The sequence below is a fragment of the Sceloporus occidentalis genome, unplaced genomic scaffold (assembly GCF_023333645.1).
Source record: "Sceloporus occidentalis isolate IW3139 unplaced genomic scaffold, rSceOcc1.0.p SCAF_25, whole genome shotgun sequence".
Lineage (NCBI taxonomy): Eukaryota > Metazoa > Chordata > Lepidosauria > Squamata > Phrynosomatidae > Sceloporus > Sceloporus occidentalis.
Genome location: NW_028317005.1, coordinates 11025210 through 11041628, shown reverse-complemented (window position 1 = coordinate 11041628; position 16419 = coordinate 11025210). Strand labels below are relative to the sequence as shown.

General features: G+C 40.4%; 1 protein-coding gene across 2 annotated transcripts in view; it reads right to left on the bottom strand.

Moving 5' to 3' along the window:
- The window catches only part of LOC149300397 (protein kinase C iota type-like), a 33553-nt gene extending 20105 nt beyond the window's left edge, over positions 1-13448 (bottom strand). For both annotated transcript variants that reach the window (XM_089485308.1, XM_089485309.1), the window contains exons 1-4: positions 13369-13448; positions 2576-2697; positions 1476-1565; positions 28-78 (exon numbers count right to left, since the gene is read on the bottom strand). In XM_089485308.1, coding sequence (XP_089341434.1) covers positions 28-78; positions 1476-1565; positions 2576-2697; positions 13369-13448 — 343 coding nt within the window. The remainder of the gene's footprint in view (positions 1-27; positions 79-1475; positions 1566-2575; positions 2698-13368) is intronic.
- Positions 13449-16419: the final 2971 nt, after the last annotated feature.

Sequence of the window (16419 nt, the reverse complement as noted above, 5' to 3'; positions counted from 1 at the left end):
TTACACAGTGCAATAAAATATACTTACTGTCCTCTCCAGGGCAAGGCATGCCAGGCCTCTCTGGTGTACAAGGGAATACTGCAAATACATGTAATCATAGCCTTAATGAAACAGAATGTACTACTCACATTTCCAGGATTTATTTGCTAAAGAGCACTTTTATACATGGATAAGACATTGGCACGGAATAAATAGAAATTAAGGAAAAAGGGAAAACCCAGAAGATTTGTAAGTGTATTTAACTAATACAGTGACACTGAGATATAAGCCAAAAGGTCTAGTTCTTTTGATCTATGCATATCCAAGTAATCTGGCCAGTGTAAAGTATAGACAAGATCATCCTGACTTTACCCAGGGCAGTATATAATATATCTCAGTACATAGAGAAAACACTGGTATATAGAGTTAGAAACAAAATGCCCTGAAGTCCTCTTCCTTTCCCAAACATGAAAATCTACATTTCTAAATAAGTTAAGCGTTTCTGGGTGTGGACATGGAAATAAGAAGGTGGATACAATTTTGTAACCGTAGATTTATTGTAGAGCGCTGTGGAATACGACAGCACTATATAAAACAAGAAAAATAAGGATAGCACTTGATCATAGTGATGGACTGCTACTTTACCCTCTACTGTTCTGTACATTTGCACTGTTAAGGGCTACATTTATCAGCCTGCTGACACTGGGCAAATGGCAATTCTATCATGTTAAAAAAAAATCACTAACCCTGACATAGTAGATACCTTTTATTGGGCCAACATAGAAAAAGATATATAGTCACATAGGCTTTGGGACCTCAGAGGTCTCTTGAAATGTTATGTAACTTTACATCTTATTTCTGTGTCAACCCAATAAAAGACATCAACCTCAACTAATGTCTCCGTTCCTTCTTAGGTAATATCTGTTATCCCTACTCACGGCTCATAGAAAGTAAAATTTCCTCAGAAATCTTCAGATCTTAATGAAGAAGAAAAAAAAAGGCCCAAACACAAAATGAGCCACCGCAATATTCTGGCCTCTTGGAGTATTTCTGCAAATGGTTGGAGCCAAGGTGTGCACCGTGGGGACAGCCTCTCTCCTTTTATCCAATCAGGAGAGAGGGTGTGTGTGTGTGGCGACTCCCCCTGTTGCAGAATAACGGGGCTGATTCCAGAGAAGCGGGTGAAAAAGGACAAGAAGAGGCAAGCGAATTAGCAGAGCTACAGAAAAAGACAACGGGGACACTGAAGCAGTCGATGGAGAAGATAAGAGACATCGAATGAGAGCTTTAGAGAGAGTGAGTGAGTGAGTGACCCCTAGGCTTAGTCGGATCTGAGGTCTGGGTGTAAGATGAGGTCGTTTTTCAGATAATTTTTTTCAGAAAAACATCTTCTCTTATAAATCGAGCAAATACGGTACTTTACATAGAATTAAAGCACCTAATATATTTTTACCACTGGGAAAGCCCCAGTATATAATTGTTAATAGAACGATTACCATGAATGAGTAGTTCTGAATCTTTATTTAATTCATACAGGCGAAAAGCTTCTTCCAGCTCCAGCTGGGAAGAGACTGTACACGGATCTCCTGAGGTTAAAATAAAGAGAAGAAAAACAAGGTTAAATATTAATTAAATGGGACAGAGGGGGACATCACAGTTTCACAAAACTGAAATCACCCTCATACAGAAGAAGGGGGAACAACCTGTCTCTAAGTATTTACAACTTCGCACTGAATCATCAAAATACCAGTTAAATTTGGGATTATGGGTTACATGCCCTGGGTCTAGGGTAGCACCCAAGGTAAATATACCACCGCTCCCAATGAGTTTCTCCCAACGCATCAGTGACACTGAAAGAGAAGCCTGCCAGGCTCTAATGCCAGTGTCAACACAGTTCTGTATGGAGTATTATCCTAAATCAATAAAATATAGCATACCCAAAGTGGTGATTGGCTCCAGTAAGAAAAAAATATCATGAGATAAAAAAATAAACTTTATTTCCAGCTCTCCGGATCTCTGTAAACCGATCGCTATGACTGATACAGAGAATAAAGCCTTTTAGGTCTGTAATACCGTCCTATGATTCTGTAGATTATCAGCGACTTTCTCTGTCTAGAGTCTGACACGCACCCATCATTCAGCAGACGGAAGCGCCACCAAACTGTGTACACACGCACACACACACACACACACACACACACACACACACAACAGAATAGGCAGAGTGTGTGGTCCAATGGCCAACTATAGGTGACATTTATTCATAAAGCACATCTTAGCCTTTCCCACACAGCATTTTAGTTTTTACTTATTTTGAAATTATTTTAGGTTTAAGATAGGCCCCATGTTTTGCCTAATTTAGTGCGGAAAAATCAAAAAAAGGAAATGTATAACATTAACATGTGATGCTCCAGATTGTATGCTGGTCAAAATGTTCTACCTACTACTAAACATCACGAGGCATGAGTTTTAATTATCCATTTAATTAACCAACCCTTTAATGATTCCACTTTTAAATACTTTCCTACGTTGATTGTGATCCAATAACCCAGATGGATCACATTCCTTTCAACGGGGTCATTAAGTAAGCAGTTACCTTCTTCATCAATCCATTTCATGGTGAAGAGCTGTTCATTGTCAAAAGCGCACATGTCCCGAACCTCATTGCACAGTCCATCAAAGGTTATGGTGGGGTCAAAATGGGTGATCATTATGTCTCTGGAAAGAGAAAACAAACACTATAATTTAGAACAGAATTTAGACGAAAAAGCCAGTTAATATTTATTTCCCCAAGTTTTGCACGTCTACAAACATTTAACAGTGTTTACATGTACAACAATTATATGCATTAAAAACACCCTGCATGTATTCCAAAGTCTTCCTGTTCTAGGGATCTGTATTGTTATTCCTTCCCACTTACGTATCTGTACCCTACTGTTAAGGTGCAATCTGTAAAGGTGGGTTAAAGAGAAGGAACAGAGTTTCAGAGTAGGAGATGTATTAGATAATGTAGGCCCTGCTACAGACAGCTACCAATCTGAGCTCCCATGAGGTTGATGTTAAGAAAATGAACATCCCCAAAATATTATATATTACAAGTTTTAGACAGTTTAAATGAACACATTTTGTAAGGTTAGAGTTCCACTTTAAATGATTTGCGCCAATGTCTCAATAGGGTTCTACCTTATAATAATTGAATAAACAATGACCATTGCAGCACATTACCAGCCGCCATTACTCCATCGCTTACATTGTATGCGCCGGTATTAGGATAGCACTGATTTTTATTTGCAAGCGTATCTCTCTTTACACCTCTGTCTATAAATCCGATTAAGGCGGACTTTCGCTCATGGCCTATACATATTTATTTGCACATAACAGCTGTGGGGCTGGGCTGTTCTGCACTTTAGAGAAAGCCAGCAGTGAGACACAGAAGAAATGACACATTTGCATTAATGGCAGGGCACTGATTGGCTACGTTCAAATCGTGGCCACTAACAGTATATAATCACCATATAGAAAAATAATTGGAAATAATTGCCCCAAGGTCTACAATAGTCTTTCAGTTCTAGCTTTGTCATACCCTTTGAACGTATGTACTGTAAGTAGCGCTGTGTAACTGTTGGCGCTATATAAATAAAACGATAATAATAAAAGCAAAAAAATATGTAAAAACGCCCCATAAACAAGGATAAAACTGGACGACAGAGTTGACGGTTTTCTGATAACTTGCAGCCGGAGACATCCGAAGGTTTTTACGCAGGTCAGGACACTTTCTGGCACAGATACTCGTACACAGATCTGTATATATTATAGCCATTTCTGCTTCAATGCAGGCTAATACCCAGACATACCGAGACTAGTTCAATCAAAAGGCTACTCAACACATAGAAAATGTATGGCTTTGACACAGTCGTGACCTCTGGAGTATATGGAGTGGACACAAGGTAAGAGTTGATGGATACATTGTTAGAGGGAATAAGAACGAAGGACTATCATTTTATTTTCATAAAAGCATATAGACTATACATATTTTTAATATTATTGAGCATTTTACAATAGAATAAAAAGGGGGTAGAGAATTGGTGCAATCATAGGTAGAACAGCAGTCTACTGGCACTGATCAGGGTATAACGGGTATGAATACATCGGCAAAGGAGGTTCCATTAGTGGATAAACAGATACCATAAGGGAATTAATCAAAGCGAAGTTACTGTAGTGCTACAATTAAAAGATGTTCTTTTAGTTTGCTTTTGGGGTTGTGGAGAGTTGAAACTTGGCACGTGCCCAGTGGTAGCAAGTTCCTGAGATAGGGACAGCAAGGAAGGCTTTTAGAGAATATGGTGAAGTAGCTGTTAAAGAAGCAGAGAGACACTTGGGTGGATGGAGAGTACAGAGCATGCAGATATATGGCAGGATATCAGAGATAAATGGGGATGAACACTGAAAAGCCTTAAAGGTAAGAATGAGATCTGGACAGCGACGTGCCGTTTTATATGAAGCCATATGTGGTGGTGGTGGGATGGTGTTCTGGAGGAAAAAAACAGAGTACTCTGGAGCCGGGGCCATGCGAGGTCGTAAAGGACATTCAAGAAAAACAACCTTCTTCTCAAGACCTAGAGAGTAGCTGTCGGAATTCCTTGGATAGCTGGGAAGGGCAAGGAGGAGGCATACATGGGAGCTTATCCTGGTGAGATCTGAGCCAGGTAGCCGTCGTTCCATTTATAGGAGTAGTCTATAATGTTATAGATTATGGAACATTAATTCATCGTGTGTACATAGAAATAAATTCATCAGCTAACCCACGTCTAATTAGAGAACAGAGGTGGAGTCTCACCAGCGCAGCATGCTTTGACAAGTTTCTACTCCCCCACCAGTGTCATCCTATAAGTGATGCTCACTTTGCAGAATATGTGACTTTGAAGGCAAAATTAATTAGTCACTGTTATGCTTCTGGAAAAGGAATGAGCCAGAAACACTGTTCCAAACGTTATTGCAAAGGTCCCTCGCATAACCGTACTACACAATCCCAACTCTAAAGCATCCAGACGGAGGGGCTCCTGAGAAAAAGAATTAAGAGTCACCAAAATACTACATAAGAACTGATAGTCCCGTTACCCTCAGAGCTGCTAACGAACAAGTCAATGGCGTTAATCTCTCTACCATCACACAGCAAAGAAAATGTATATTTCTTAATTTGTGCCATGTTCCCTTTCTTTCTAAACAGTTCTAGTTACTGAATTACTGCAGGCAGCTGCATTTTATTAATTTGTACATGTTCTAGGGTTGCTATTTTACACCCCGAGTCCTTATCATCCTAAACAATAGGGCAGCTCAGTCTTAATAACCCAGTGACTTACACTGACTAAAAAAAACCGTTATGTATTTTTACTGCTGCCGTTTGATAAACACGGCCATAAGTTTATAAAAGAGTATAAGAGTGTTATGTGGACCTCGTGCATCCTGCAGTGAGCACCATGTACATCATTTTATCGGCTGCTGCCATTAAGTTCCAGGACTGACTTTAGCCCTGGATTAAAGAACTATATTGGACAAGCTGGACATCTCTAGTATTGCCATAAACAAGACTAAACAAGACAAATAGTACTAAATATATAAATAATACAGCCCATGAAATTGGGTGATTGAAACCCAAATAATTCAGCCAATAATATTTGGTGAAAAGCCAATGGAAAAGAATATATTGATCATTAAATTAAATGCTGTATACAGAATGTAGACTAACAAAAACACGTTACAATCAGCTTCCTTTATTTCCATACCTGGAGGCTACTACTGTTGTCAGTCGTGTCATATTTTGGGTGCCTTTCCCTGCACAATCACCACGCAAGTTGATTCTTTATGGCAATGGTGAAGAAGTCCCTTTTCACACACGCATTATATATATATATATATATATATATATATATATTTTATATATGTGTACACACACACACACATATATATATACACACACACACCGATCAGCCATAACATTTTGACCACTGACAGGTGAAGTGAATATCATTGATAATCTTGTTATCATGGCACCTGTCAGTGGGTGGGATATATTGGGCAGCAAGTGAATATTTCAGCCTCAAAGTTGATGTGTTAGAAGCAGAAAAAATTGGAAAGATCTGAGCGACTTTAACAAGGGCCAAATTGTGATGGCCAGAGACTGCAGCTCTTGTGGGGAGTTTCCAGTCTGCAGTGATCAGTAACTATCAAAAGTGGTCCAAGAAAGGAAAAGCTGTGAACCGACGACAGGGTCATCGGGCGGCCAGGGCTCAATGATGCACGTGGGGGCGAAGGCTGGCCCGTGTGCTCAAATCCAACAGAACAGCTACCGTGACTTAAATTGCTTAAAAAGTTAATGCTGGTTCTGATAGAAAGGTGTCAGAACACGCAGTGCATCGCAGCAGACCAGTCAGGGTGCCCATGCTGACCCCTGTCCATTCCCGAAAGTGCCTACAATGGGTACGTGAGCATAAGAACTGGACCAATGAGTAATGGAAGAAGGTCGCCTGCTCTAATGAATGACATTTTCTTTCACATCAGGTGGATGACCTGGATAGTCGCTTGCCTGGAGAACACATGGAACCAGGATGTATCCATAGAGGCCCCACCTCGCAACTGATCTGCTGCTAACGTCTTGGTGCCGGTTTTGGCGACAAAAGGGGGTGCCTACACAATATTAGGCAGGTGGTCATAATGTTATGGCTGATCGGTGTATATCAAGTATACTGTAAACAGCACCCTTCAAAAGAGCATCCCTTTGAACAAACATGGTGGCATTACATACATACGGTAAATGGCAATATATTTCGTAGATCATTGTGGGAATAATACTGGATTTAAAGAATAACAGTAACAATTAAAGATACCGGTACATTCAGCAGTTTGCATAATAAATATTACATAGTGGGGGGGGATAAACTGAAAACACGTAGCATTTACCGTAGTAACCCCAACGTCCCATACAGTCTCACCGATAAAGAATGCAGATCAAAGAACTTTTAATGTGCGTACTTTAGCTGTAAATAAATACAAGAAGCACTTAACTGCCCCTGTGTTATCTACTTTCACGTAAGTCCTGACAAGGAAGCATTGAAAATCGGTGAGAACACGTACAGCACACGCATGCAGGAGGTCTCGTTAAGCCCCCTGGAAATCTCACGCAAACGAACAGTGGAGGGAGCACTGGCCCTGTGATACGTTCATATACGTACATTATACAGAAACTTAATACATCTGTGTGTGTGTGTGTGTGGGGGGGTGTTTAAAATTGAAATAAAAAAGACCTGGCTTCTTCTACTTCACATACAGATGCCAAGCTTTGCACCCAAGCATATACCGTGCTGAGACCGGGTACACTTAATTCCTGGGAAGAATTCCTAAAATGTGATGGGGTTTAACCATTTCCGAATAGCTGTTACATTACTAAAACCTAATTTGATGTAATAGTGAGCAACCTGGCAAAAAAAACCCAAAAACCTTGTATTACTGCAAGCACCAAATCAGCTTTTTAAAAACTTTGCATTGCTTTCCGTTTCAAACCAATTCTACTTTTTACATAAAACAATGTTTTTAGACAACCGCACGTCATGTGCATGTTTTCCAGCTCTGTAATCTTAGTCGAATCTACTAGTCAAACACCCTTCCTCCTTATCATACCGCCTTGTGGTAAACAATAGAATTGCTCAATCTTAATCACCCGGATGGAATTCCGAGGAATCAGTCTTCAGTGTAAAAGAATGAGCTCAGCATGGTGCTTCTGTAGGGAATATCACAAAATATCAAGTGGCTGCCAACAAGGACGCCCTACAGGTCAACAGATAAAATAAGTATGAAACATAACCCCGTTTTCGTTCAATACACCATATTTAATGCCCAAAATAAAATTATTTTTTGATTATTTTATTCTGCCTCCTCCCTTCCTGTTGTATCTGCTTCATCTGCGGGGGGAAGGAGAAGGAAAAGAGAGAGTATGTTAGGAAGACCAGACCTTATCCAACTTAATCTTAAAGACAGCAAGAATGATTATCTCTTGTTAACTACAACGAGCAAGAAATAGAACTCCAACACCTACCCATGATGCACAGATAGAAGAGTTCCTTGGAAACAATCACGCCAATGCTACATTTGGTGGTCGGCATCAGAATGACCAAATTAATCGATATATACCCCTTCTGATAACCCAACAGTAGAGGGGTTATTTGGAAGACCAAACAGTAAACGTAGTTACTTTTTCCAGGACATCTTAAGTGATCTCATTATTAATCACAAACACATTAAAACATTATTACACAATGGGTGCAGCTCATCAGCCAAATCACTAAATGAGTCAGGTCGGGTTCCACTAAGTAGGGTCGGGATTCCAAGGGCAGAGCACGGAGAAGCAGCAGCCTGGGCTGGGCCCATAAATGGAGGATTTCTGGTCTTCTCAACAACAATTTAGCCTCCCACACAAACACACTTTAAATTAGAAAAAAAGGGTAGGAGGAAAATACATCAACATTTTGAGAAATGGTCTAACAAAACTTAAATTAACTTAAAACAAGTTCAGTAAAATTCTTAACCCAGGTCGAGTTAAGGCAATCGCCAACGGTGAACCCCTGGTGAAGAGCCTTGAGTTTTCAGTCTCCGAAGCTTATCACACTAATGCCAAACACAACGGCAGTCTAGAACTGTAACAGGGCAAATGAGGGAAGCAACAACCCCAGTCGTATGTCTCGGCCCTAATCAGGGGGTGCATGGAGTGTTACTGGGAGCTAATATCTGAGATGCCCTCAAGCCAGGACATAGACCGTATCAGCAGATAAGAACCTTCAGGACGAGATATTTAAGTTCTGACCTTGTCTTGTTCGTCCTTTATATAGTTCAAAGGGAGAGTGCTAATCCATAACATACAAATTCATCCAAACACAATCCATCCGCGTGTCAGCATATGGCATCAAATCAGAAGCATAAAATGCATTATACAGAGCCATAACACCTCTGGTGAGTGAAGGCTCATAAACACCAACAAAGGTGTGAAACAACACAAACAAACCTGCCTTATTTATTATTAGATCTATAATTAGAGAGCTGACAATTCTCTTACAATGGCTCCCTAAAAGCCACTTAAGGGCTCGGTTCTATCAGCCATTCATTTTAAACTGGTGACAAATCACATCTTACCTGTAAATGAACTACCCTCCTAATGCCGTCAAGTGGACCTCCCTGACTGCAGGTCAGTAACCCTTTTAAGGGTTGTGGTTTGGGATATCTTGGATATAGATATATATATATATAGGGGGAAACCTTATAGACAGCTAACACTTTGACCAGGGAAACCTATACATATTTTTCAGAGGTTATACTATTCATTAATGCATAGTCTAGGGCAACCTGTACATCACATCGCAACATCATGGAAAAAACAAACAATTATATATATATATATATAAGTATTTTTTCCCCACAATTAATTTTAGCATAAATGACAAACCAAATTAGTAAAAGTGTGAAACTAGATAATTTTCTTTAAAATCCCCCCTAAGTAATTGTATCCAACAGATGCGGTAGGTTGTAGACACAGAAAGCCCATGGAAAGAGCAGACATTTCCAGTATTGTGCCAAGATTTGTAGCAATTACACCTGATGACAAACAATACATATTGTATTCTTATAGTTACAATAGTGAAAGTTCCATTTTAAGACTGAAATAAACTCTCTAAATCAGTCATATAAAAAATATAATAAATAAGATCTTCACTTTGATGCTTTGGCGATTTCTTTCATATAAAATACCGTAAAACCATTCTATAAAATATTGTGGCGTTCCACAGGATAGACCAGGACAAGAATTGTGGCACACCGATTTGTGAAAGGTCTTTATCAGAAGCCAATTCATTAATGTCTCTTGTCACAGGTAAGTTAACGTCCGTGTTAATAACCGTTTCTTTCTAAGGAGCTCCCCATCCGTATACACACATAGTGTTAAACACATAGTGATACACATTTTGCCGCATCCGTATCAGTATCTTTACTGGAGACAGAAGAAACCTGTCTCATTTAACTCCTCCACCAGCTGCCTCTACTAAAAACAGAAAGCATACTTCAGTATGCTTCTTGCACACGCTCAATAGAGCCACCAATGAAATCAATGACTGTAGAAGCAGCCAATCACATGTATGCTATCTGATCACACATGTTGTGAGCGCTACGGAGCTAGTATACATACTAATCAAAGCCCACACTAAATGGACTCTGACATGCATTTAAAACACAATATCGGGGAATATTTAATAATAAATACCGTAACAGATAATTATCATTTTCGAAATTAATGTTTTTCTTATTGTAGCATTCACCTTCCACTTTATCAACACAAAACGTTGAAATTTAAGGAAAACTTCTCATTACAAGATTTTTTTATCGTGTAAAGGGGCACGCCAGCCACCATATGAACGTTAATGAATATGATAGCCGCGTGGCTCATTTACAGTTTTGTGGTATTCCTTTTGCAAATGCATGAGGGTATTCTGTATAATCCCCCTGTAAGTAACTGCCCCTTTCCAAACCCCCTAGCTATTTAATGTGCAGGAGGAGATGTATTCGGGTGAACACATCTCGTTGTTTGTGATATAGTTGGTTAGCACGGTATAAACCGATGGGTGCCTACGCACAGGACGCTCTAAACTCAGCTTTCTACACATGCACTTAGGGAGGTCTTACACCCCCCCCCCCAGAACACTTGCCGGTGGGGGGATTCTGCAGCATCTTTTCATGCATGTGTAAACGGGACACCATGGAAGGACCACAGCTATCATACGACACCAACAGCTTCCCTTCACTGCCGCCGCTTTTAATATAAAACAATCTGTGCGAAGACGGAATGGTAGCAAACTCCCAAAGTATGAACATGCGCAGTACAGCAGTTCAGCCTAATAAGTGGGGGCCTGAATTTCCCCATTTGTAAAATAAGTAAAACCTATGTAAATAAGTTGCAAAATCTGTACTCTAGTTGGTTAGCCTAAAAGAGTATAAATCTAATTGCTTCCGGACTATAACTCCCATAATAGCCTTTGTCTTGCTAAGGCGTGACTGAAAACCCTACAATTCCTAGTAAAGCAACAGCTTGTGGCTATATCGGTACAAAGTATTCAATTCAATAATATGTTATCCTTGAATATTTAGTAACATACAACGCCATCCTAAAGGGGATATCCCTGACACTCCTAATACCTTCAAAACAAAATCAATGGGAGCACATGTGGGGGTCTGAAGAGACCCCCGCCCGCTGCGTTCACCGAGCACGGGAATTACTCCTGTCTAGGAGAGAAGTTGCGGCCGAACACATCATCTTCTTTGCTGCATTTAAGTGAGCAGTGGGAAAAGGGTAAATGTATGCGGGGGGGATTCTGTAGAAGCCCCCCATGCATCATATGCATGAAATATCAAAGAAAGGCACCAATTTAGGATGTGAGTTTACAGCACAGCAGTAAAAAAAAAAAAAGTACATTTTATATAAAGTAAAAAGAACCAATAATACGACTGATCTGTTGCATGAAACATCCGACCACAGAGGGGGTGAGGAGCTGCAGCTTCTCCCTAAACATTTTTTGCAAATTAATTGAATGTATACGAAAGTACTTTCATATGAATTAACTGTTTAGTGGTCTGCCTGGGAAACTTGAGTGTCCCTTCCTTTTAAGCAATGAGTAGCATACTGTGTTCAAACAATGTTTCAAACTCATGGCATCGGGTTTCCTGTTGGAAAACAGAATAGAAAAGGACAAGTACATTTTAAATGGTTTTAAAAGACCTACCAAGAATTTTAAACTGCTTTTCTATTGCCCTTTCTAACGTAACTAGATAAAACCATATTCTGACATGTACACAGAAGTAAAGAGTTCGTCCACCTCCAGGGATACCAATAGGTTTCTTCAGTGAACTAGATAGCAGGAAACTTGTGGTTTAAACTCATGGATTCATTACGCAACATTGAAGGCCATCCATGGCACTGCTCTTCTTCAAGAAAGATGGAGCTGGAACTCATGAAATCGACGCTTTATGCAGGAGCAGCCAAGGTCTCCTCGCATCAGAAGCTTTCTTGGAGCGGTCCTTCATGGTGTAAAGTGAACTCAATGAGACCAAGCTATAACTCTCCTACACACTCTACTGCCAACTCACACTTTATTGGATTAACCCCAAACATTTGCCAAGGCAGATGCTTTAAATGTATGATCCGGAATGGAACTAGTAAACTTTAAAGGAAAATATTTAAAAGAAAGCTCTCTAAAGTCCCACAATGTCATTAAAAACAGTTCAGAACGAGAGTAGACAAAATATATATAACAGGTACCCCATAAACCACCTATTTAGCACCAACGTGCCCATTACTTGTGCTCACGCGCTCCTTGTGCATTTCCTTATTGGCCTGGATCAGCACAAGGACCTGAAATCATCTACGCTATACAATGCCTATGTCGGGGGCCAAACAAATTTCCGCTGGTACCTACAGTTTTCTCATATGATTTTTAAGTTGTATCGTCTCGGACTTCCAAATACATTTTTTCCCTAAATTGTTTACAAATATTCGTCAAACCTTGTTCTGGACATTTTATACAACAACTGGAAATGGTCTCCAAGTCCAAGGCGGAAGCAACGAAAGCAAATAAAACAACACACAATATTACAAGATACTCTTAACAGTAAAGTTTGACTCTAAGGGGGCAAAAGTGGCCGCAGCAGTCCTAGGCTTAGATTAAGGGCCCATAATAGGTGCCCTCTGGGCCCCGTTGTGTATATGATGTCATCGGCGCACTGCGTGAAGGAAGGAAAGAAGCGGGATCACCGTGCCTGCCGGCAGGAGCTACCGACAGGACTGGAGGTCCCATTAGGGACGGTTTCTCTAGGGCCCCTTTTTTAAAAGCTGCGTTCTAAAATGTTCTTTAAGGGTGTACCTCTCAACTCGTACAGTCCACCTCTGAGATATCCCATAGCAAGAGCACAAACAGGGCCTTACAAAGAGTCGCCATTCCGGTTTCTGAGTAAACCGGTATCTCTTACTCTGCCCAAGAACCCCTTTTAAAAGGATGTATTACAGGAGTCCAGACACTGCTTAGTACAAGAATAAGGAAAGACTCTACTAATGCAGTCCAGTGCGAGTTAACTCCTAAGCAGCTCCCACTTCATTCCTAGCTCATGGAGAACTTCTTGTTCCATGCTGCATCTACCCCCCAAATACCCCATAATGCACCGTGAGCCTGCAGTGCTTCCCATTCAAAAGATCAGCAGAGCAGGACTTCAAGTCCCAGCATGCCTTGAATGATAGTTGAGGTGGTTGATGGTACGGAAGCGGATACACGGGGGGGGTTGATTTGATGGAATCTCAGTACTCACCCTTTGAAATAAGCCTTTACCCGGACCTGGTGGGAGTGATCTACTAGCTGGGACATGTTGCTGTCCCGCTGTGTCGGCATGTCCTGGGGATTCGCAGATCCGGCTGGGGTGCGGGGCAGGCGGCCGGGAAACACTGTAGCTCCTGCGGCCTCTCACCTTCTTCCTCCTGCCACTCCTGAGTCCCAGCAGAGCCTGGGAGACCGTACCAATCCGCACACATCCGGGGGGGGGAGGAGGAGACAGCCCTTCCCTGCACTCACTCTCGCCAGGATAGGTAGAAAGAGGGAGGGCAGGTCCAGTCACACGCATGACTGCATCACCGATACCGAGAGTGACATCACAGGCACGGCGCCCAGAGACGAACCCTGCGCCTCACAGCAGCAAAAGGGGAACATTCTCCAATAGAAACACCCTTCCAGTCACTCGCTATGTGTAAATGTGCAGCAGTCGCCATGGAAACTTTTGGAATGCTTCAGCTAACTGCTCCACGAGTAACACTCTAAAGGGGTGTATTCTGTGAAAGGATAGTTGGCAGGAGAGTTGTTTCTTCTACCTGACTTTACTATACATTATGAAGGGCTATCCACAATAAGCTTCGGCTGCAGAACGAACTTGGCTGGCCCTGTATAATGCAAAGTCCCCTTATTCATTTATGCATTACACAGGGCCAGTTCAGCCCTTCCAGCTGAAGGAACCTGCCAGTGCTGGCCCTTTATAATGAATAGTGAAGTGAAATAGTTATGAATCTGTGTGTTTGGACCAGATTCTTGCCTTATCTGTACAGCTAAATGCTGGCTGGCCAATTGGCACACTGGGCATCACTCCATCCGCAACTGATCTGCCCCTCCAGTGAAAGGAAGATCGCCGTATTGTGAGGCCACCCTATGTCAGCCGCATGCTACGCAAGCATAAAAACGTAACGCGTGACTGCGCATATCCATCCGGCGGCCGCCAGCTTTAGAGTGCCGGGACCGCCTTGTTATCCCCAGTCCAGCCCTGCATACCCAACAGAAATTATGTATTCTTTTGTGTAATAAATTATAAACACTGTAACCCCCCACCAAACTAAACAAAGTCTCCATCCGCCAATAAAGGATATTTTTTTTATAGTAAAACCCCCACATGATAACAGGGGTTTAACAAAGGATGGATTCAGGACAACCTATGCTATCTACCCATTAATTAGTAGGCAGTCATTATAAAGCGATAGATAGATAGATAGATAGATAGATAGATAGATAGATAGATAGATAGATAGATATAAATGGACGTAAATAGAGTGGTTTTATCACTGAGCTCCGGGAAACCGGAAACTAGGGAGTTAAAAATGACTGTTGGTCTTAAAATCACTGGGATGTGTCCACTAATAAACAATCTTCCTCCTCTCCCCCAGGTTCCCATCTCACATGTGATAGTCTCCACATTCCTAAGTGCTTATGTCACCAGGAGGTGAGCTGGTACAAGGGCATTCTGGGATTTGTAGTTTTTATGGCTGAAGGAGCTCACATTGCCATTGCTTATTTAACTCCTTCAGACCCTGAAGTTTTTATGACCCAAGGACCATTTGTTTGTTTTTGTAATTTTTACCATATGTTTGTTAAACCATGATTTCTCTTTACCAATAAATGATGAACCCACACAAATTATACATCATTTTGTTCATGAAAAGTAGAGCCTTCTTTTAAAATCATAGAAATACATAAAACATAATAATTGCTAGTGTTAGTAAACTAAAATAAAAAAAAAGGTTTGCAATTTTTCTTAAAACTTCTTCTATAGTGTAAGTGCCACAATTTATGTTCAGCAAAATCCTGATTAGAGTCATACCCCACATATATAGTTTTTATGTTCAAAAGGGCCAAATCCATGCTTTACATGGATACATATGTTACATATTTATTAATACTATTGGCTTAAGAGGCTTGGGGTAGTTTTTTAAAAAAAACTTGTTTTTTTACTAATTTACTAATTCTTTAGTTATCATGGGTTAATGAACACCTTTAAAAAAGAATATATATATTTTTTATTTTGGTGATTCATCTTAATATTTTCCTATTTTGTTTTTGCATTTTTCCAAGTGAATTATGGCTTGAGAGCTCTTTGAGATATTAGCATCACTGGTTTTCCAAAATCTTTTTGTTCCCCATTTTTTGGAAGAGACACTGTGAAAACTTTGGGTGATCGGGGACTAGTGGCAAGAAAGAAAAGTTTTCATTAATCTGTTATATTTGGTCTAATACAGCGTGTTGGTAATTTTTTTAAAATTAATTTTAACTTGATCATACTGTCTATATGACTACTGTACATCATATACAATTTCACATATTGTACCTCCCCTAAAGTTATCTGTTAATGCCATATAAATTAAAACATATATGCATACAGTTAAAGCTTTTAGTAGAACTACATTCATTCATGGCAGCCATCTACAGCTTGGGTACCTTGATTAATCAATGTCATTGTTTTGGAGATATTTAGTTTAAAAGTTCACTTGTTGGCAGCTTAGATAGGTGGCAGAGGTTCTGTCCCTTCCCCTTCACTCATCCTGTCAAAAAATGGAAAAATAAGTGAAAAATAAAGTAACGAGGGACAATAATCAAGCCGATCCTTAGAATAGAAAGCCTCCCAGTTCCATATTTGCTCCCAAACAGCCCCTATGCCATCCTTGCCCCTAAACAGACTGCCTGTGCCAAATTTGCCCCCAAACAGCCAGCATGTGCCATCTTTGCCCCAGCCTGCCTCTGCCATCTTTGCACCTACAGTATAGAAGGAATGTTAAGCAAAATTGCAAAAAAAAATATTCTGTTTCAGTATAAGGATTTTTAAAATAATTTTATTATTATTTTTTTATCATTTGTGCAGGTTCGTCAAATATGAAAAAAGGAAATCATGGTTTAACAAACATATGGGGAAAATGAAAACAAAAAATCCTGAAGGGGTTAACAATATTGGGTGCCTGTCCCCTCTAAGATGACATAATCACGGCTACTAAAATGACTGTTTATTTTAGTCTCTTGAACTGTAATTACAACATAGTGTGTTGTCACTTAA